This window comes from Mastomys coucha, unplaced genomic scaffold (assembly GCF_008632895.1).
Source record: "Mastomys coucha isolate ucsf_1 unplaced genomic scaffold, UCSF_Mcou_1 pScaffold12, whole genome shotgun sequence".
NCBI classification, from domain to species: domain Eukaryota; kingdom Metazoa; phylum Chordata; class Mammalia; order Rodentia; family Muridae; genus Mastomys; species Mastomys coucha.
In genome coordinates, this window is record NW_022196894.1 from 21,055,747 (window position 1) to 21,079,077 (window position 23,331).

Consider the following 23,331-nt stretch of genomic DNA (forward strand, 5'->3'; position numbering starts at 1 on the left):
CCTTCAACACCACTGAATGGGAGGGTTACCTTCCCAAGGAGAACTTTAGAACCAAGGCCGGGCCTTGGCACAGGTGTGCCGTCGTCTCTTCTGCGGGATCTCTGAAAAACTCCCAGCTGGGTCGAGAGATTGGTATGTGTTGTTGTTAGGGTTTCTGTTACTGCAACAAATTCCATTTCTAAAAAAGGAAGTTGGGGAGGAAAGGGTTTATTCGGCTTACACTTTTACATTATTCACCACCAAAAGAAACTTAGGACAGGAACACAAACGGGTCTGGAACCTGGAGGCAGCAGCCGATGATGCAGAGGCCATGGAGAGGCGCTGCAGACTGGCTTGCTCAGCCTGCTTTGTTATAGAACCCAGGACTATCAACCCAGGAGTGGCCCCACCCACAATGGGTTGAGCCCTCCCCCATTGATTACTAATTGAAATTGCCTTGCAATTATAAATGCCTTGCTGCTGGACCTTGTGGAGACATTTCCTCCTTCCTCTTTTGACTCTAGCTTGAGTCAACTTGACGCACAAAACCAGCTAGTAGAGTATATCAGAGCTGTTCTCTGAGTGGCTGATGGTCATCCTAGGATTGACCTGGGAATTTCAAGGCCCTAGAACAAGAACCTAAGCATAGCTTTACAGACTGGCAGAGTTGTCCCAGTACAATGTTTTCAGATGTCTTTCTTGGAGTGAAAAATGCCCCCAAGGATGTCTAAAACAATGGGATTTAGGCTTACGTGTTTTTTCTTTTAATATAATTTTAAGAATTGATTCTTTGAGAATTTCACACATGTATATAGTATATTTTAACAGTATTCAACACAGTCCCTCCTCCTAGATTTTTTTTTTTGGTTTTTCGAGATGGGGTTTCTCTGTGTATCCCTGGCTGTCCTGGAACTCACTCTGTAGACCAGGCTGGCCTCGAACTCAGAAATACACCTGCTTCTGCCTGCCAAGTGCTGGGATTAAAGGCATGCACCACCACTGCCCAGCTCATGTCTTTTAAAAAATAACCTACTGTGTCAAATTAATGCTGCCTGTTTGCACATAGATGTGCATGCACAGTATTCCACTATATAACACAAATCAACCTACCAAGTCCCACAGTCTTAAAGAAAACTGACCTTCACCCAGAAGCCATCAGGTGTTACTGGCTCCTCACCTATCCGCCTCCCCCCCACCCCCATACTGAGTTGAGGTTATACTATGTAGGTCTTAGGTAAGCAACCACAGCTGCTGTGCTCACGGGTGCAGTGATACTGTCATCCAGAAGACAATGTTTGGTCCCAGTTCTCCACTGCCTCTGGTTCTTACAACCTTTCTGTTCCCTCCTCCATGGTATGAAGGTCTACTGTATCTTTTTCCATTAGAATATCCTCCTTTCCTCCCTCCTTCCCTCTCTCCCTTTCTCTTTTGTTTTCTTTTTTTCTAGACAGGGTTTCTCTGTGCAGCTTTGATTGCCTGGAACTTGCTCTGTAGACCAGGCTGGCCTTGAACTCAGGGATCCACTTGCCACTGCCTCCCAAGTGCTGGGACAAAAGTCATATATCACCAGTATTCTTGGAGTATTTCATTTAAGGGAAAAGAAGAAGGAAAGAAAGAAAGAAAGAAAGAAAGAAAGAAAGAAAGAAAGAAAGAAAGAAAGAAAGAAAGAAAGAAAGAGAGAGGGAGGAAGGGAGGAAGGGAGGAAGGAAGGAAATAAAAAGAGTTGTTGTCATGCCAAAAGCAAAACCACTGTGGTATCTGAAAATAATTGAGGCATAGAACTCCACTTGGTTTCAGGGACTGACTTTGTTTCTAGTCCTGTGGAAGGTGGGCAGCCACATGCCACAGAAGTTAGCCTTGTGCACTGGCCATCACCTTCACTTGTATTCAGTCTCTCTTTGTTGTTTGCCATTGCTGAGTACACCAGACTAGATGTCCTGTAAGCTCCCAGGGACTCTCCCGCCTCTGCCTCCCATCTCCTGTAGGAGTGCAGGGATTACAGATGCAAGCCACCATGTGTGGCTTCAGGTGAGTTCTGAGGTTCTGAGAGTTTGGCTTCATGTCCTCAAGCTTGCATTTTGCCCCCTGAGCTGCCTCCTTAGTCCCAGTTCTGATATATGTGAATTCCTTTAAGTCTCACGCAGTTAATTCTCAGCTTTTCTCTTAAAAAATATTAATTCAGCAGTATTTGGTGTGTGTGTATGTGTGTGTAGTATGTGAGTGTGTGTGTATAGGTGTGAGTGTGTGTGTGTATATGTGTGAGTGTGTGTATTTACATGCATGTGTGTGTGAAGTGTGTGTTTGTATGTGCATGTGTGTCTACCTGTATATATCTACTGGGAATGGGTCTAGAGGCCAGAAGACAGCTCTGTTAAGTGGGTCCTCTCCTTTATGTGGGTTCTGTAGATCAAACTCAGGTTACCAGACTTGGTCAGTAAGAACTTTTCCTGCAGTTCTTAAACTGGGGCAGCTTTAGGCTAACTCCAGGTGCTTCATGAATCCTCAAAGTTGCCTGCAAAGCTACCCAGACTGGTTAGGTGTTTGCAAGTCTGTCTGTGTTTTTTCTAACGGTACACCTGATCCTCAGAGTGCTCTCTAACTGTAAGAGGCCCTGTGTCAAAAGACACCAGTTTGCTCTCCTTAAAACCCCTAGCAGCTCATAAGAGCTGGAGTCTCTTCATATTGGCAGACTTACAACTGAGAGCTTCACTTGTGCAAAGTCACTTGTGATTTTGAGAGAACTCTGGTTATGGAGAAAGCCTTGCTGCCAGGCTGGGGTCCTGGGAGGGTGAGGTCACACACTGCTTTTAATTTCCTTCTGGTGACTGCCAGGGAGAGTGGCCTGCAACCAGGCATCAGCTTTCAAAGAAGGAATGCAGACCCAAATTGAGTTCTCTAGAACAGAAGGAGGTGAGACCACATTTTCTGTCTCCCGTGTCAGTAGGGACTCTAATGAGGCTCACAAAATGGCCAGCCCCACCCCAGCTTTGGTTTTTAGGACTTTTTAAAATAATTTATTTATTTTTCCTTTTTAGGAACTAAATGTGATTGATTTCTGCCATACACCATATTTAGTTTTCTTTCTTTGCTTCTTCTCTGGAGTTACATACATAGTTGTGAACTACCTTGTGGGTGCTGGGTATTGAATCTGGGGCTTCTGGAGGAGTGGCCAGTGTTCTTAACTGCTGAGTCATCTCTCCAGCCCCTCAGTTCCAAAACTAATATTTTTGGTCATTCTTTGAGAATTTCTTACATGCACACACAGTCTATTTTGAGCATACACATACACACACACAGAGAGAGAGAGAGAGAAAGAGAGAGAGAGAGAGGGAGAGAGAGAGAGAGAGACAGAGACAGAGACAGAGACAGAGACAGAGCGCACTTGTTCCAGATCCACGTCTGGCTTGTTGGAACTTCTTGTGCTCTTTTTATTTTAACAACTCCCTGAATCCAGGGTGTGGGGCCAAACACCGCAGCTTGGTCTATCCACTAGGGGCTACACCCTTAAAAAAAATGTGAACACATTCTCTGCTAGGAGCCATACGCTCTTCATAGCTCTTCAGCTATGTGTCCTTCCCTCCACAAACTGGTGCTGACTGGCTTTGTCCTAGGCAGCACCTGCTGTCCTGGGCTCCTCAAGGTCCCCAGGAGCTAACTGCAGAGAGAATTGCACAACTGGTTGTAGGTAGAGTAGGGGTTGGAGGTGGCCCCGTGACTCGGAAATGCTGATGTTAAGTTCTGTTGTGTCTCAGAATGATAGTGGCCTCAGAGTGAATTTGGCTGTGTTAGTTCCTTCTTCCCCAGAGGAAAAGAAAACAACATACTGAGGCAAAAGCAAGGATTGAAGGATGCATGAAGAGGATGTGGGGCCATTGGGTAAAGAAGGGGGAGGAGTTAAGCCAGAGACATCGCCAGGAATCAGGGTCACCAGTGACAGACTACATAAAGACTAGGTTTTGGCCTTCGTTTTGTTTTGTTTCTTAATTCAGACTTCATGCTCAAGTCTCCGCAGTTCTGAGCTGATCCTAATTAAGTGCATCTTTTTCCTTCACTTCATTTCCCCTTCTGTTGTACAGTGGTTCTAAACCTGTGGGTCGTGACCCCTTTGGGTTGAGCAAACCTTTCACAGAAGTCCCCTAAGAGCATAAAACATAGATATTTATGTTACCATTCACAACAGTAGTAAAATCACAGTTGAGAAGTAGCAATGAGCTGGGCGGTGGTAGCACATGCCTATAATCCCAGCACTTGGGAGGCAGAGGCAGGCGGATTTCTGAGTTCTGTAGGCCAGCCTAGTCTACAGAGTGAGTTCCAGGACAGCCAGGGCTACACAGAGAAACCTTGTCTCGAAAAAACAAAAAACAAAAAAGCAATGAAAATAATGGTATGGTTAGGGACCACCACAAAATGAGGAACTGTATTACAAGGTTGCAGCTTTAAGCAGGTTGAGAAACCTCTGCCCTGGCCAGTTCCCTGTCTAATTCTCACTATGCTCTCTGGTTAGGAGGGACAACCATGGCTGGATGTGTCTGACTCTCTTGGGTTTTGGCTCCAAACTGCCATACTATCAAAAGGAGAGTTCTTGAGTGTCTGTCCCAATACTAGTCATAGTCTTCAATTATGCATGAATTCCTAGGTATACCTTTTTTATCCATGCAGTAAAACACAGTACCTTCGTGGGGAGGGACCTTGTCTTTTCTGCCCCACATCGTTGTCTCTGTGTGCCTAGAACTGTGCCTGGCATAGCATAGTCTTCAATCAGTATTTTTCTGCATGAAGAAATGATCATCTTTTTCTTTTTTTTAATGTGCAACATTAAGGACTTATCCAAACCTTTCTGTGATGAGGAGTCTCCATTTTCCCTCCAAGCCCCACTCCCCACTTCCCACCACCTCTGGTACCTGGGAGTTGAAGTTTTGGACTTATGTGAGTGGGTTTGCCCTGCCTCTGGCTCATCTGCAACAGGCTCTGCACTGGCTTGCTCCTGAGGAGGGGGAAGACTAGCCTCAGTTTCTCTTAGTGCTTCCCCACAGGATGGCCTCTGGCTGTGGTTTTCTGGGATCAGAAGTCTCAGCTCCTGTCGGGTAGAACTTTCCAACTCTGGTTTTGTTCTCTCCTATTTCTCTTCAGTTCTGTGAATATCAGTGGGTGAAGCAGACAGGAGTGGAAGATCTTGACACTCTCTCTCTCTTTCTCTCTCAGTCTACTTGGTGGCTAGATGGTAGCATAAGCTGTGTTCCTCTCACTCACAGCTGGTGACAATGACCTTCCTCAGCTCAGGGTCTCTGCCCCTCCTGCTGGGTTATGCCTGAGAGGTGGGTAGGAAGAGCACCATGCAGCCCTGGGTGCTGTTCTGATCACCTCAAACTCAACCATGTACCAAGTACCCTCATGGCTCTTGGGATCTGTGACTGGGAATGTTGCCTACATGCGGTTTCTGGCAGGCTCATGCTTTGCCTATGGTTTTTCACTGTTGAAGCCTGTGCCTAATTCTGAGAAACCTATTGCAGTTCTGTGTTGTGTAAGGGTGGACCCGATGCCCTCTCTGCAGAGTGCTGTGTGGGAGCTGATAAGATATGCTCATCTTGTATTGTTTCCAAACCATTCCAAAAGCAGGCTGCCCAGAGGAAGCTACACTGTAGTTTCTGTGAATAAGATATCTAGATATCCTACAGTTTAGAATAATTTTTATGAATTGAAATAAAGAGGGAGACTCTCATGGCTTAACTCTGCAGGCACCCCCTTCATGGGTCATTTTGTATAGAGCTAAATGCCTTCTGTTCCTCCCATCTTATCTGTGCGGCCATCGAACAGCCCTCATGGATGATAGATGGTTTCTGATGCAGATTTTGCTAGTGAACCCCAAGCCTGTGTAAGCAAGTGGGTTTGGCTTATAGTTTCAGATTCAGTCCTTTATTATCAAGGTGGGAGCATGGCAGCATCCAGGCAGGTATGGTGTAGGAGGAGCTGAGAGCTCTACCTCTTGTTCTGAAGGCAGACAGAAGACTGGCTTCCAGTTGAAGCCTAGGCCTACTGTGACAAAAATTCTCCAACAAGGCCACACCTACTCCAACAAGGCACGATGACCTGTCCCATTTCTGCCACACCAGATTTGTGACCTCCTATGAGCCTCCAGTTCCTAAATGGAACAGATATTTCAGAGCTATATCTTCAGTGACACGGTGAATCCCTTCTATGTGCTAAGCATTGTACACGTTTCAGAGTGCCGTGATAACGGACATGTGCTACGGAATCAATGGAATCTGACAGGGCTAGAAATATGTGCTACTGCTGATACTTAGTGAATGTGTGATTTGTTCCTTTGATAACCGAGAAAGAGCTCTGTTATAAGTAGCCTGTTGGCCCTGTTCATTTTTCTGTTTTTGTCTGTATACACTGTGCCAGAGAATGGGCTTCTCAATTAATGGACATCACATCTCTTGTAGTGGCCAGCAGACCCGTGATTGATCTTTGTGAGCTTCACTGGGTACCACACACTCGTCCTTGTGCAGTGTGTATTTTGATCTCCCCTCTGCCTTCCTTTTTCTTGTCTCTCTTCCTACATATTGCCAGCACTCACCCCCATTTTCCGTTTTATTTTGTGGTTTACAGATAATCATGATGCAGTCCTGAGGTTTAATGGGGCACCTACAGACAACTTCCAACAGGATGTGGGCACAAAAACTACCATTCGCTTAATGAACTCTCAGGTAAGGATTCTTTTTTTGCCGATAGCACATCAGAGGAAGACAACTCCAGTGTGGGCCCCAGTGCTGGGTGTGCCCACATCAAAGCTGCCAGATTGATTAAGTTTCTTGATTTCCTGAGACCCAGATACATCCCTGAAGAAGGGGAAGTGATTCCATGGCCAACCTTGTGATGTGTCCATAAAATCCTCTCCACACGAATAGTGTACATGACGGAGCTGCCTAGGGTCTAGGGAAACAGGGTTCTGGTTTCTCTGGTTCTTATAACTATACAATTGTGCCTGTAATTTTAGACAAGAGAGCAACACATCACAGGACATCCAGGGGAGAAAGAGAGGTGTTGGGCTAAGTAAAGATGGTACAAAGCTTGAGGTGGGCCCTAAAACACCGCACAAGCATAGGGCACAACACCGGCGCTACAGGAGTCTGTGGTCGATGTACTAGAATCTATGCACTACTTCATGAATTTTTTAATCCTTCTCTAAAGTAGTAGCGGACATGTTGCTTTCTCACCACTAATAGAAATGTTAAGATGTGTTCTTGCCAAAAAGTTCGGTTAATAAATTGAGTGAAAAAAACCTGGATTTATGCATATAGTCCAAACTGCATGGTAGCTAGTTAGGCACAGTGGTGTGTGCATGATAGTCCCAGTCACCTGGGAGACTAAGACAGGATTAAGACTCCATATCAAGAGAGGTAAATAGGTAGATAGATAGACAGGTAGACACATAGATGGATAGACAGACAGGTAGACACATAGATGGATAGACAGACAGATAGGCAGATAGATAGATAGATAGATAGACAGATAGATAGATAGATAGATAGATAGATAGATAGATAGATAGATAGATAGATAGATATGGATAGATAGATAGATAAATAGATAGATGATATGGATAAATGATAGACAGACAAGCTCTGTACTAAGCCTGCCCTTCCCTCAGCAGACATGGGGGCCTTAGCTGTTCCTCTGTGAATGTATGATCTCTCTACTACTTCAGTCTGCTTCCTCAGGCTTTAGGGCTTGGGAATGATCAGGAAAGCCCACCAGAACTTCACTAGTGTCGAAGCATCTTGCTTTCCTGCTGCGGGGCTCTGTGTCTTTATCCTTTCTCTTCCCTTTCTGACTTGCTGGAACTTCCAGCTGCTGGAGCTCTGCACTTCTTCCTGTACAGTGGTCTTTTTCTCTGAGGCCCACGGTTGTAAGAGGTGGGGGTTAAGGAACACAACTGCCTTGCACACAAACTTCTTGTCCTTGTCCCTCCCAATCTTTTTTGGGGAACAATATCTTTCATTATTGCCCAGGCTAGCCTTGAACTCTGTTCTCCTCTTCCTCTCTCTCAAGTGCTGAGAGTCATCGGCATGAGTCACCATGCCCAGTTTTAAACCTTTGTGTTATTTTAATTTAAAAATAGAAGTTACTTTCTATCCTGGCAGTATCTCCAGTGTCCTCATACGTCCAGTGTCTCTGCTATTCCACCTCAGGGATTTGTCTATTTTGTAGAGATGGGATCTCTCACTAAGACCTGGGGCTTGCAGATTAAGCTAGTTTGACTTGCAAACCCCAGGGATCTGCCTGTTCCTGCCTCCCCAGTACTGAGGTTACAAGAGCATGCCATTATGCCCAGTCTTTCATGTGGGTGCTAGGAGTAGAAGTCATGTTCTTGTGCTTTATTCAGCAAGCATTTTACCAACCAAATCATCTCCCTACACCTACATTTTGGGGTTTTTAATATCACTTTATTTAGCAATAAAAGAGATACATGTTAAGAAATGGTTTGGTTAACAAGATTCTCTGATGCAAGTGGTCTTGAGCTTGATGTCAGAGGGGGCTGGATTTGGAAAGATATTGATGGGGAGGCCTGCCTGACAGCAGGATCCTCAGGACAGAGATACACAGGAAGTGAGAGAGTCTCCCTACTGGGCTGGGCTGACAGTTGAAGGAGGCAGGATTCATGTTGCCTGGTGGAGGGGGATGAGGCTAGCCTTTATGAGTGCTCAGATTAACAAGTCTAGAAAGTCTGGTATTTAGTTATGATCTTTTATTCCGCCCTCTAAAATCTCGTCATAGTTCCCCTGGTTTTCTTCTCATTTCCCAGACACAGGAACAGACAAAGCCCTACAATTCCAGCTAGGGTTTATGTCAAATTTAGGTATCTGTAAAGAGATGTCAGGTAAGCATTTACCCAAATAGGGATGGAGTGTAAGCAGATCTTTATGGGAGAGGAGAAGCTGGGACCTATCTGCATATGTGTGGTAAGGAAACTGAGAGTGTGCCAGAGAGAGAGAGAGAGAGAGAGAGAGAGAGAGAGAGAGAGAGAGAGAGAGAGAGACAGACAGACAGACAGACAGACAGGGAGAGACAGACAGGGAGAGACAGACAGGGAGAGACAGAGATAGACAAGCAGAGACAGACAGACAGAGAGACAGAGAAAGAGTCACACAGTGAGAGACAGATACAGAGAAGGGCAGAATTTCAACAAAGTATATATCTTGTAGTCTAGGTAGGAGAAGAGGAAGTCTGCTAAAAGGAATTTCAAACAGAGAAAATCTTCATTTCTAGGGAACATATCAGCCTGTAAGTGGACAAAGGGAAGAATTAAATCTTAGCAATTAAAGTATCTTTCTTAAGAATACTTTAAGAAGCTGGGCGGTGGTGGTGCATGCCTTTAATCCCAGCACTTGGGAGGCAGAGGCAGGCGGATTTCTGAGTTCAAGGCCAACCTAGTCTACAGAGTGAGTTCTAGGACAGCCAAGGCTATACAGAGAAACCCTGTCTTGAAAAAAAAAAAAAAAGAATACTTTAACAAGATGGTATAATTATAGTTCAGTAGCCTACAACAGTAGCTTTCCATACTGTTGGGATTTATTGGATGCCAGTAAACTCATAAGTTACAGTGGTTCCAACGGCAGTAACTTACCAGGTAACTCCTGCTTTCTTTGGCAGCCCTAGACAGAGCAAACATAGGTTCTTTTATTCACATCTTAATTTCTAACATTGACTTTCAAGTCACACATTTCACATCACTCAATAAATTGTCTGTCTGTCTATCTATCTCTCTATCTCTCTACCTATCTATCTATCTATCTATCTATCTATCTATCTATCTATCTATCTATCATCTACCTATCTAATCTATGTGAGTAGGTTGAAGAGTGACTAAAAGGATTAAACGGCTATTGCAAGGGCCTTCATAGATTTATGAAGGCCAATGAGGGGGAAGCTGATAGAAGCACAAGGGGTGAGATATCAGCGTTAGGCTTCAGGGTCAGAGCTGAGCTGTAGAGTCTAGTGGAGCCGGATAGGCAAAGGGCAGGACCAGGTCATGATGAATGAACAGGCAGATGGCTGGATGGGCAGGTCCAGATGGGAGAACAGAATGGTGGGTAGATGGTAATTCTGGTAGACTGTGTCAAAAGTAGGACTGAGCCAAGCTGAAGCTCCTGGGACAGTGGAGAGTTCTGCCAGTTGGTTCCTTGACATACATACTAGGTGATCAGCTGACAGGTTGCGCTGCCACTGTAGTTCTCCTCCCCGCCACCCCAGACAGGGTTTCTCTGTATAGCCCTGGCTATCCTGGAACTCACTCTGTAGATGAGGCTGGCTTCGAACTTAGAAATCCTCCTGCCTCTGCTTCCCAAGTGCTGGGATTAAAGGCATGCACCACCACTGCCCAGCCTGCCACTGTAGTTTTAAGTATTTGCCTTTCTATGGTCTAGGGTATCCAGTAAGTTTTCGGGTCTGGTTTACCTGATATGCTTTTAATATGCCATGTACCCTTAGTTCTCAATTCACCTTGATAAATTGACATGGTGGCACCCTTCCTACTCCCAGGAATAAATTGTTCATCAGTCTGTGCTATATGAGTGGAACTGGACATGTCCACACTGGTACAGAGTCACCCTCCCTCCTCAAGACCGTGTCAAAAAAAATTACTTGAGAATGGATTCTCTCAGGACGGCACAGTCTGATCGAGCACCGTTTTACACAGTACAGGGTAACTTGGAGCAGGGCACAAGGCATTTTTATTCTTCTCATGTTGTGGATGAGATGGAGCTGAGTAAGTTTAAAAAGCAGCAGAGGTGGAGGGCAAGCTTCTGGGGAGGTGACCAGGAGGACGCCCCCAAGCTTGTCTTCCACCTGGACCACCACTGTAACCGGCAGAGATGAAGCTCTTTGAGGACTTGGAGATTTTAGGTGACTTAGCTAGTGCCTTAGGGAAAGGTGAGAATGGTGAACTGTGGTTAATTTGGGTCAATCTGTGCTGTTAGCATTTAGAAGCCCCACTTCCCTTTCTTAACCCCAGGCCAGGCGGCTGTGTACACTGTCCTAGATTAGTCTAGATAGAGATCAGGTCTTGCTAATTGCTGTTTGTTATCACAGGGATAAAAGTTCTGAGTAGATCGCCAAGGTCATCATAACACTTCCTCCCTCGTCGTTAAAAGCAACTTCCCCTCTGGCTGAGGTTGACTGGAGAGATTTAAAGCCCAAATCTCCCCTCTTTACCCTTTTAGGAGATAGATATTTGAAAACTAGTTCACTTCAAACGACATGTGGGACATTCAACTTCTTTTTATTATTACTGAAAATACATGGGAAATCCAGTTTACAAGGAGAAAACACTGGGGCTGGAGAGAAGACTCCCTGGTTAGGAATATGCACTGGTCCAGCAGAGGACCTGGGTTGGGTCCCCAGCATCTATGCCGGGTGGCTCACCAGGATCTGTAACTCCATCTCAGGAGAAGCCGAGCGCTGGGGGCGCCAGCGCTCATACATACACAGCCCTAGCTGCAATTTAAAATGATAATAAATCTTAAGAACAAGAAAATATTTACTTTGGCTCCCAGTTCGTTTGGAGCCTGTGTTGAGACAGTGCCTCATTGCTCACTTTGTGTCTGGTACTAGAGAAAGAGGAAGTCCAAGTGCCCTCTTCCAAGACATGTTCCTAAAAAACAAGGGCATCTCACTGGGCTATCCCTCCCTTAAAGGTTAGTCATAGGCAGGGAGGAGATTCTGGCAATGGAACATTCATCAGAAGCATCTTGTTAACTGATCCTGCTGAAGAGAAAGGGAACCGGACTGGTTCACATTAGCTTTCAGCAAGCCCTGAGCTTGAAGTCATTTGGAGCAGTTTGTCCACAGTTGACTTCTAGGTGGGGATCCATCAGCAAAGTGGAAATCTGCTAAATCAGATGTAGACTAGAGATAGAACTTAAAGTTAAGAAACTTCAAGTTTAAGGAAAAATCTTATACATTTGTAGCTTTCAGGACCCGGGTCCTGGTGGTTAAGGGAGGAGTCCCAAAATGGGAGAGGGTGGGGGAGGGGAATGATATAGGAATAAGCAATTAGGCTGTACTTCTCTAGAGTCTGTTTGACCTGTGAGAGGTAGATCCTAGTCTTAACAACTTCCACAACTCCCTGAAGTTACGTGAATTTCTTTTAGTTTACAAAGAGAGATACAAATTGTAGATTTAATAGCATTATCACTGTTTGTAATCTGTACTGAAATCCACACAGTAGAAAAAGCAGCTAACAAATGCCTGTAAACAGCTGGAGTAGATGCATGCCTAAGAGTCACAGCAAAAGCTATGGGGTTGGGTTTAAAAGTATGAACATTTGCTTCTCTGTCCAGAGGGCTGGATATAGAGGTTGAACAGAATAGTTTTAGCCCGATGAGAAACACCGTTAAGTCTATACTTAAGATAACCAAAGGAAATTTCAGATCTTTAGCTTGTGGCTGGTAGTAGTAATCAGTGCTTTACGCTGGTTCATCAGAATTCCATTGATGGATGTTAAAACTCTGAACTTCTGAAATCTTAGTATAACAACAATAGCATAGAGCGGGAAAGAAATCTGAAACATTTCTAATTTTTTCATTTTTCATATATGTTAAGTAATTTCCTTAGGCCTTCAGAACTTTTTTTTTAAGGTTTTTACCTCCACAGAAGTCACTTTCTTAGATCCTTGTAACTAACGTAGACTTCAAATCCTTTTCTTTCCATCTAAATTATTGGGCAGAGACATAAGTAGTTATTACTGAGAGCAGTGATCGCAAAGCAAGTTCCTTTAAATAAAAAATGGTAAAAAAAAAAAAAAATCCATCCGAAACCTGTTTATCCTTTAATCTGAAGCCTGTGAGCAAGGCAAGCTTGTCTGCCTTTCCCAGAAGGAGACCTAGTAGCTCTAGAAATTTCAAGGCCCGATTTTACATGTTAAATGAATTGACAAGGTGGCTGACCCTTGGTGCAGGAGCTGGTTGCCAGCTGTTGCCAAGCTGACAAAACTACAGTTAGATGTTGCCAGACTTTTAGCTACTTTATTGGGTTCTTTTCCCTACCACCTTCTCCAGCCTTCCAACCCATGGTAGGAGAGAAAGAAGGTTAGACGGGGAAAGGGGTTGTCGATATCATTAGACTACTTCCTGCTGATTAGGGGCACCAAGTTCCTTGGGGCATGTCTAATCTTCATTATCAGGACATCTCCAACCAGCAAACAGCAGCAGTGAGGGCAGCAGCCGCCGCCACCTGTCTCAAGGCTCTGGCCTTTATATACCCTCTGAAGAGTCTGATGAGTAAAATATCTTCAGCTGGCAAAATCACACCCCTGCCAGAGCACAGGACAAATCACAGTCAGCTGCGGTGGCAGTCTGAAGCAGCCCCATGTCCCACACCTGGGATTGAAACGAGACATTTACATAACGTTTCTGTGGTTTTAAAGAAACCTAAATTCTCACTACAGAGAGCCATCCATACCATCAAGAGATTTGAGAAGGATAAATTATAGCAGGAAGAATCAACCAAACTAATCTCTGTAGTGATTAAAATGTCAAACTTAACCAGCTATTTGGATGATTACGCTAGTAGGCCTTGATAGCTTCGTGATAGCTTGATACCCTGGTGGTCTTGATAGCTTCATGGAGGTTGGGGCGGGGGCAGAGGTCATAGGTCTTCAGCTGTTACACAGGATAGCTCTGTGTATTCAGCTGCTGAACAGCACAGCATAGGTCTTCAGCTTCCAGACCTAGAAAGTCAGAGAGATTCACCAGAAGGTGAATGAGGGGCTAGAGGAAACTGGCCTCCTTTGACTTAAGACAGTCCAGCAGCACTCACAGTTTGTGCAGGGCCCTGGCAGCCGGTGAGGCATGGGGCAGGTTTTCCCAGTGACTAGCATCACCACATCCTGGCCTGTGCCCCATCTCTCTTCTTTGGAGACCCCAGGGCTGCTGCCAGCAGCTGGCATTTCTGTCTATCCCCATTAAACATTTTAAATGTCATATTCAGCAGATATGTCGAGAGCCATCTATTAAGTATACATGATTTTAAGGTAAACTTGTTTTGAGTTACTTCTTTTAGGCTTAAACTTGAAAACTTACACGGGAGGCTAAATCAAGCTTATTCCTGCAAACAGATTACATCAGTACTTAGCACAATTACTGCAAACAAATTACATCAGTACTTAGCACAACTACTGCAAACAAATTACATCAGTACTTAGCACAATTACTGCAAACAAATTACATCAGTACTAAGCACAACTACAAGGGTAATTCTGAGCACATTAAAGAATTTGATCATTTTTTTTTAAAGATTTATTTATTTATTATATGTAAGTACATTTTTTAGCTGTCTCCAGACACTCCAGAAGAGGGCGTCAGATCTTATTACAGATGGTTGTGAACCACCATGTGGTTGCTGGGATTTGAACTCAGGACCTTCAGAAGAACAGTCGGTGCTCTTAACCACTGAGCCATCTCTCCAGCCCCCGATCATTTTTTTAAAACAAGATTTATCTGTTTATTTATTGTATGTACAGTGTTCTGCCTATGTGTAAGCCTTGTCCCAGAAGTGAGCATTAGATCTCATTATAGATGGTTATGAGCCATCATGTGGTTGCTGGGAATTGAACTCAGTACCCGTGGAAGAGCAGCCAGTGCTCTTAACCACTGAGCCATCTCTCCAGCCCCCAAAATTTGATCATTTAATAAGGTGGCTGACTATTAATTTGCATGTCTTTTTATCTTTAACAGTTTACAACAAGTTAGTAGCTTTAAAAAATAATAATTTTTGACATTCTTTTAGTATCAGAATAAAACTTTGAATCATAAATACAGTCCACAGGGAGACTGGAAACTTTACTTTCCTGGTCCTTTTATGGTATACCATTACAGAACATCACAGCTTCTTATATGATTCTTATCTAAATAGCTAGCGTTTAACAAAGTTAGCGAAGGCTAGGAGGCTAGACCTACATTCTCAGCCTCTCAGCCTGGATAGACCCTGGGTAAGGAGACATTCTGTGGGCTCTTTGCCAGACTGTGTAGATCACTGACTTATTGCATCACATGGTAGCAATATTCCAGGTTCTGATGTTTGGTGCTGATAGCTGCAGCTCTTAATTTGTTAGCCACTTATTATTTATTTATGTACTATTTACTTACTTATTTGAAGGTTACATATTAATAAGCTGGGCAGTGGTAGAGAACACCTTTAATCCCAGCACTTGGAGTGTAGAAGCAGGCAGATCTGTGTGAGTTTGAGGCCAGCTTAGTCTACAAAGCAAGTTCCTTATACAAAGAAACCCTGTCTTAAAATACCAATAACCAAACAAACAAAAAACAAAAACAAAAAAAAATCCCCCAAAGAGCATATTAATAAAGACATCTAATAGAAAACATTTTATGAACTTAAAATGTCTCACAGCCATATAAATTTAAATATTTAAAGGAAATATCCAGCTTTTTTAATTTAAAGTTTTAAAATTCCAAAATTTCCCTTTTAAAAAAGTTCAAAATCTCTCTCTTGTAAGCTCCAATAATATTAAATAATAATAATAATAATAATAATAATAATAATAATAATAATAATAATACTTTTTTATTGCAAGAGGGACAAAACAGGACACAGCCGCAGTGGGGACAAAGCAAAACCAAACTCCACCTCAGTGTTCAGTGTCTGAGCGCCATTCATTGGCAGCCCTCTGGGCTTCCCCAAGGGGCTTGTGTCCCCCCTCTGGCCCCACCCCTGACAGCACACACAGCCGGGCACACACAGCCGGGCACACACAGCCGGGCACACACAGCCAGTCTCCTAGGCTCCAGCCGGCTGTGTCATTTCAGCTGGTGTTTCTATGGCCCTCACATGGCACTGGCATCTCCAGTGCTGGGGTCCCCCACTACATAGGGGCTGTCTTTAGAAACTCCAGTCCTACTGCCCAGCCTCAGCTTTTCTCCGCGATCCCATCTTGTCTTTAAAACCAACACCACCTGGGGGACTCTTACATTACAAAGTTTGCCTGTCACCATGAGGTACATTCTTATATATGAATACATGGAGGTATGGTTTTTAATGCCTTTTTAAACAAACATTGTTTTATTATGATTGTCTTCAGGATGAGAATAATACAAAGATCCATCTTATTTCAAAATATCTTGGAGACTATTGTTGCCTCTTTGGCTCGTTTATGCGATGTAGTAACCTTTAACTAAGATAGTAGTGAAGTCACTTGGCATCCACTGTCACCTATCGTATCAGTTGACTGCCAACCATGTGGCTGCCTCCATCCTCATGGGGGACAGCAGCTAAGATGGTGACAAGCCACATGTTGCTTATATCCCAAGATGGCATCACACCATATGATTCCTTTAAGATTACCTATGTATAGATTTTAACTATCAACCTCCTATGTTACGAGTTTTAAGTTAACTTTTTTTGTTACAGATTTAACAGATTTTTGACTATACCCAGTAAACGTACGAATCTTGAGGTACTAAAAGTTCACATAATAGTCTTACTAATCTTGAGCTAAGGTTTATATCTTAGCAAAAGTTTTAGGCAGTTAAATGAAACCAATAATCTAATTTCTGTTGTTCTTTGCTTTGCTCTCCTATTCCTGTCACAACATCAGGTGGCCTGTCTGACAGAGGACAACTGTAGGCCCACAAGCATGTTTGGCTCTACAGGAGGGGGAGCCATAATCCACTCTAGAGTCAGCTTTCCAATAAAGTAGAGCAGCATTAAAACAATTATCCAAACCCAAAGCCCAGCATTAGCCAAACCCAAAAAATATTTGAATCCCTACTAAGCTGAGTCCAGGGACAAGAAAGCTTAAAGATAAGAAATGCAGAGCCCTGGCCATCAAAGCGATCCCAGCAAAGGGGATTAGGTAGCTGGTGTTGGCAGAGACAGCAGGAATAAAACCACAAGCACAGAACACAGGTCATGACCTCAGAAGAGGTCAGAAACAGAACAGAACATCATGGAGTGGCAGCCATCATTGATACATTCATCTCAGCTTGACCCATTTTCCCCCATCTCCCATGTTTGCACACCAGAAAACACAGACTACACACACACACACACCATACACACGAGACAGACAAAACTTCCATTTTGCCTTCTAGTATCTGAACAACAAGATACTAGGAGAACGTTTTGCATTTTGCCTTGGATAGTAGGCCATTAGGTCCTATATTGGGATTCGAACAGACTAGATGTCACAGCAAATTACCATGACTCACCAAAGGAGGCCCCTGGTAGATGCTTACTGCCTTTCTCAGGATGGCAGTTCACTCGGATAGCCTGCAAAACCAAGAGCATGCCTTGGAATCTTGGAACATCTTAGAGTGCACACCTTCTGAGGGGATCTTTCAGGCCTGGAGTCCTGGAATGTAGGTCTGACTTTAGAATTTGGGTCTGATCTTCCTGGGAGCCTCCAGAAAATGATAACCCTACCAGGTGAGAATAACAACACTTCCACAATTTTTGAGCCACAGTTAAAGCAACTTTTATTAAATACTGGCTTGGATAATGGGTCTCATCAGGTCCGTACCCAGGATTCCCGTAGTATGGCCACAAATTACATTATTAATCAGGGGCTTATAAAGGTTTAAATCCGCAAGGCTACGTATTTCCCACCTTTGTCCAATCAGGAGTAAGTATACATCCTGACATGTGTCCTGTCTATGTACCTTCTGATAACATGTGGTCAAGCACATTCTGTGCTGTTGCGACAACCAAGCTTATTTACAGAAACAGTTGTTAACTTAAACAAGCAAGCCCCCAACAAACAGGGTAGTCATCTGTCCTTGGGCAAGTGGGGTTTGAGTAGTTTTGTTCCATAGATCTCTTAGGCATAGTAATTTAAACTTAAAATATAATGTTAGGCTTCATAGTATGTCCCCTAATGTATAATCTATGCTGGGAAGTATCCATTTGTCATTGAGAAGAATATGTGTTCTCTCAGTTGGAGAGCATCTCCACACATTAGCTCTAGTTGGCTGCTTGTGTGATTCTCCATTTCCTTCTCTCATTTCCTGTTTGTTCTGGTCTTTATTACTTTGAGAGTGGAATATTACAACCTCCAGGGTTTTTTTCCAACTCATGGAAATCACACAGCATACTCTTTAACCAACAGATAAAAGAAGTCACAAAGGTGTTCTGGGGTACTTGAAGAGAAAAAGGGTTGAGAGGCCCGAATAAGTCAAATGGAGCCTCAGTTGCTGGTGAGATATTCCCAAACAGATGAGTGGGAAGCAGCCTTGACCTCCAGTTGGTTCAGGTTTTAAGAGCAAAAAAACCGCAATTGCCACATGTTCAGAAGGGCAGTTCCGGACATCTGCAGCAAACAAGTCATATTTACTGAAGTGGACAGATAGCAGTTAAATGATTAGGTAGTTAATCTTTAGCTCAGGATCACGCTGCATAGGAATTTATGGCTAGTCCAGAAACCTATTTTTACCAAGATTGTTTGAGCACTTAAAGTATGTTTCAGAATACTTCCATGAGATGGCATAACTATACTTCAGTAGCCCACAACACATGAAATCAGAGGATACTTAGAAATGATTTAAGACACGATTCAGTATATAAAACTTATGAAATTCATTTAAAGTACTGCTAAAGGGACGTTTTTTACTTCTGAATTTATTTATCAAAAGGTAAGAAAGATAAGAAAGACCTCAAATTAATATAATGTTATGACACACAAAGAAATATAAGCTAAATATGAAGCTTTCAGAGGAAGGAAATAATGTAGATGAGAGGAGAGGGAGAGGGAGAAGAAGGCATAATAAAGGAAAACAAGAAACCCAAAGTTGGTTCTTTGCCAAGTTCAACAATATTGATAAATCTTGGCTCAAGGGACAAAGGCCAAAAGAGGGAAGACCCCCCACAACTAAAATCAGAAACTATAAAGGAGACATTACTACAGTTCTGCAGACTATTTAAAAAAGATTATAAAAGACTACTTCCATAAATAAACAGCTACACCAATAGCACAACCTAGATGAAATGAACAAATTTCTAGAAATAAAGCATATCAAAACCAAGCTATAATGAAGCATAAAACCTCCAGTACTTAGAACTAGTAACAAAATTGAATCAATATATATTTTTTAAAAACTTCTAGACAAAGTCTAGGACTTCATGGTTTCATATACTTTAATATAGAATATTAAAGTAATCTTCCCAAACAGTCTTTCTAAAAGCAATCTTCTTTCTAAAACTGTTTAACCAAAAAGATGAAGAAGAGCAAAGATCGTCTAACACATTCTGTGAACATCACCTCATGGCTGAACCAGCCATGACACCGGATGAAAGCTACAGAGCAATTTATTTCACAGACTGTTCAAAAGTCCTCAATAAAATGATGGCAGCCCAGGTTAGATGGCTTTTAAAGAGGATGGCACCCACGACCAAGTGAGATTTATTTATGGAATGCAAGGATGGTTAGACATAAAATGTTGATAACATATGCCAGATTAATAGAACAGGGAATAAATGATCATTTTAGCTGATGGGCAAAAGTATCTGACAGCATTCAGTTTCCCTCATGATTAAAGGTGCTTGATAAACTAGAAATGGAAGGAAGCCATCTGACTATAGTAAGTGGCAGTTAAGAAAAACCTGTACGCAATACGGAGAAGAATAATTGTCCAGTAAATATTTTTTAAAGTATCCAATATCTCAAGTTCTGAAAAACACATTAAAATTGCTTTCCATTTCCACTTTACACCAATACAGTAGGCCCCATAGGCTCATATGTTTGAATGTTTGGTCCCCAGGTGGAGGACGCGGCCTTATTAGACAAAGTGCATACAGGGCTGGAGGTGGGATTTGAAGTTCCAAAAGCCCACACCAGGTCCAAGCTCTCTCTGTCTGCAGCCTGTCTCCAGCACCATGCCTGCTTGCCTATTCTGCTGTGCTCCCCACCATGATAATCATGGATTAACCTGGCAACCTTGTCAACAAGCCCCCTATGACATGCTTTCTTTTATAAGTTTGTCTTGGTTGTGGTGTTTCTTCATAGTAATAAAATAGTAACTAAGACACCCAATCAGAATGGCTATCATCAAGGAAACAAGTACCAAGCTTGTTTCTGTGACAGAACAGTGCGATTATTGTTACTATGGCTTTAGTAATACAGTTTGAAAAGAAGATGGAATAGTATATCACACCTTGCATCCCGCCCCCCCGCCACGATTGCTTTGTCTATCCAAGGTATTTTGTGCTTCCAAATGAATCCTAAAATTGTTTTTTAGACTAATTCTAAAATTAGTCTTAAGGGATGTGTTAAATCATAAGATGGCTATTTTCACAATAATGATTTCTCCACATCCCAAAGTGTTTTTTTTTTTTTTTTCTCCTTGCTATATGAAAGCCCAGTGTAGCTGCCCCTGGGCCCTGTTAATGGGCTTCTTTCATCACACACTAATAAATGAACTCACTCAAAGTGAAGTTCACCCAGGAACTCCCTGCTTCAGTCTCTTGGCTCTAGAGGTCTCACCCTAGACATACACACTGGACTGTGATTGTTTGCCTGACCAGAACCTAAGAGAAAATGTGTTGTCTAGATCAGAGTAGAGCCATGAATTCAGGAAACAGCTAAACATTTGATTCACAGACGAAGAATTGAGAGCATTGTTCAGGGACACCAAAAGTTCCGAAAACTTGCTTTCCTTAGGTTGTCTTGCTTGCACAGGGACTGACTAGTGGTTTTCTTCTGTTTCCTTTAAACTCACAAGCTCTTTTTTTAGTGAAAAGTGGTTCCAGAAACCAAGCTCTGATACTGGTGTGCTCACTCCTGATGGGGTAGCATTGATTCTCCATCCTTTGAGCAAGTAGAGCTAAGAAACATATACACATTTACATTCACATCATATATAGTCTATGCACACACACATATGTTCACACATATACACACGCAACACATACATATATTTATAGATATTTATATGTATATGTTTACATGTATATATATTTATATGTACATGCTTATGTATATATAGTATGTACATATTTATACATGTTCATATACACAGGTAATGGATATACATATGCATATACATGCATTATCTCACAGCTTCAAGCACTTAATTTCTTCTATGATGGTCAGATATATCTTCATATCTATTATTATATCTCATAAAGCATACTCAAATGCATATGCACATATGCTCACATAGGATACTTTAGTCAGCTCAAACTGCAGTAGTAGGATACCACATAATAAAATCCTTTATTTTATCCACATAAAATGCTTTATTTTCTCAAAATCATGGAGGCCAGGTGATGGTGGCATCACAGTTGGTCTGTGGTGACAGCCAGCTTCTTACTATGATCTCATTTGGCCTTTCTTCCAGTACACAGACAAACACTCCAGTGTCTCTTTCTCTGGTGAGGACATCACACCTTAGTGAATGAGGGTTCCACCCTATGGCCTCATTTAATCCCCAGTGCCTCTGTAAAGACCCTGGCTCTAAAACCAGACACACTGTGAATCAGATTTGCATCATTTCAATATGACATGGCCCAGCCCTGCACAAGAGAAGGAAGAAAGCAACCCAACTAGTCAGACGTAAAGTCTGGACAGTGGAGTTGTGTAATCACAGATGAGTAACCTCCCACCTCACTGTGTGGTGTGTATGTGTTCTTCACTTTTTCTAAGTATTAGTATTTGCCACTTTATAGTTGGGAAGGTTGCTTTGAGCAGCAACACGTATCTGCCTGGAGTAACCTTTTCATGGCAGATGTTCATCAAAGCTTCTTTGCTATGGGGATGTCTGAATCTCATCATGGTTTTACCCCTCCCCCATCATGATCCTTTGAACCAGGTCATGCTGCCTTGTCAGATAAGTACAGGAGCCTTCGTGAAAAGCTTTGCGCTTCACTGCATTGGTCGGCTACCTTAAGCAAGGCCTGATAGGATGTGGTGTGTGTCTCTCTGTGTGTGGACTAGACATTTAGACCTTGAGATGGGGAATCAGTCTACCAAAACCTCAGAGGGGTAGCTTTAAGGTAACGTTTGAACGTCACTTGATGGGAATGGATGTGGATAGGCTCAGAACGGTGCCATTTGAAGGGCACAGGAAGGGAATACAGTGCAGCTTGATAGCTTGTCCCTTTTCTTTCTGGCAGATCCCAGCCCTGGCCACTTTCTGCTGTCCTACCCAAATCTACCACTTCTCTCTCTGGTCTCTTGGAATGCCTTTTCATGCATCTCCAGCAGCTCAGGAGAATGAGTGGTTGCCACATGGGCAAGAGGATGCGCTTTATATAAGTTCTTGGCCTTTGTAAGAGTGTCATGTGTTCCTGCTGGAGCAGGAGGAACACCTGGTGGGAGGCTGCCCTTCAGCTTACTCAGCCTCTCTCTCTGGCCTTCTCTTTATTCACTGACAAAATGGTGTTCCTTTGAGTCCTGGAAACCTCCTGATGTGACATTATCCTCAGGCAGCAATCAGTGCTCTCATGATACTGGACCTTGCTGGTGTGAGTGACGTTAGTGTTTTGAGTAGTCATCTAGCCTCTTGAGCTGGAAGCCTCATGATCTGACTCAGAGGCTAGTGAGCTGTGTGACTTGGGGAAGGAAGTATCTTGGTGTCTCTGAGTTTATAACATTTTAGAAATGGGCATATTAATGCCTCCTAGGACCATTGTGAATATTCTTTGAGTCTTTAAAACAGGCAGGTTGTAGTAAGCATCATTCAATGGCACATAGTTGTCATTTATTATAAAGGACAACTTTTGTTCCTCTCGAGGGGTTTCTGAAGACAGTAAAAGCACAGATGTCTAGGAAAGGCTGCAGAAGCCGAAGGAGGCTAATGCTAGCCGGAGGGGGCGGAGTTAAGGGGGGGGTGACATCTTAAATCAGTCCTCTCATTTTCAGTCACTTTTCAGTTTTGTTCTTGTCATATGCACCATGCACTTTAAACAAGGGCAACATCATGTCCCAGCTATTCTTTGAGATGAGTGTTTTGATGATTGATCTCATAGTGTGTGTGTGTGTGTGTGTGAGTGTGTATGTATGTGTGTGTATGTCTGTGTGTGTGTATGTTTGTGTATATGTCTGTGTATGTGTATACGTATATGTATATGTATGGGTATGTGTGTGCTAAAGGGGCCTAGCTGTCCTCACTCTTAAACCTTTGGGGTTACTTTTCTTTCCTGTTCACTCATGACCCATTTTTAATTCTTAAAGCAGCTTCTGTTTTTGGTTTGTTATTTTTGAGATTACAATCTAATTACAACATTTCCCCTTCCCTCCCTCTAAACCTCCCCTTGTACTCCATTAAATCCATGACCTTTTTTCTCTAATTGTTAGTGTGTGCGCATACACACACACACACACACACACACACACACACA

At 42.9% G+C, this 23,331-nt stretch overlaps 1 protein-coding gene across 1 annotated transcript in view; it reads left to right on the forward strand.

Annotated features, from left to right (window-relative positions):
* Positions 1–2: 2 nt before the first annotated feature.
* The window catches only part of St6gal1 (ST6 beta-galactoside alpha-2,6-sialyltransferase 1), a gene marked incomplete at its 5' end in the record, with an annotated part of 34,370 nt that continues 11,041 nt past the window's right edge, over positions 3–23,331 (forward strand). Inside the window, 2 exons of the mRNA XM_031364599.1 lie at positions 3–132; positions 6,592–6,689. Of these exons, the coding sequence (XP_031220459.1) occupies positions 3–132; positions 6,592–6,689 (228 nt within the window). The remainder of the gene's footprint in view (positions 133–6,591; positions 6,690–23,331) is intronic.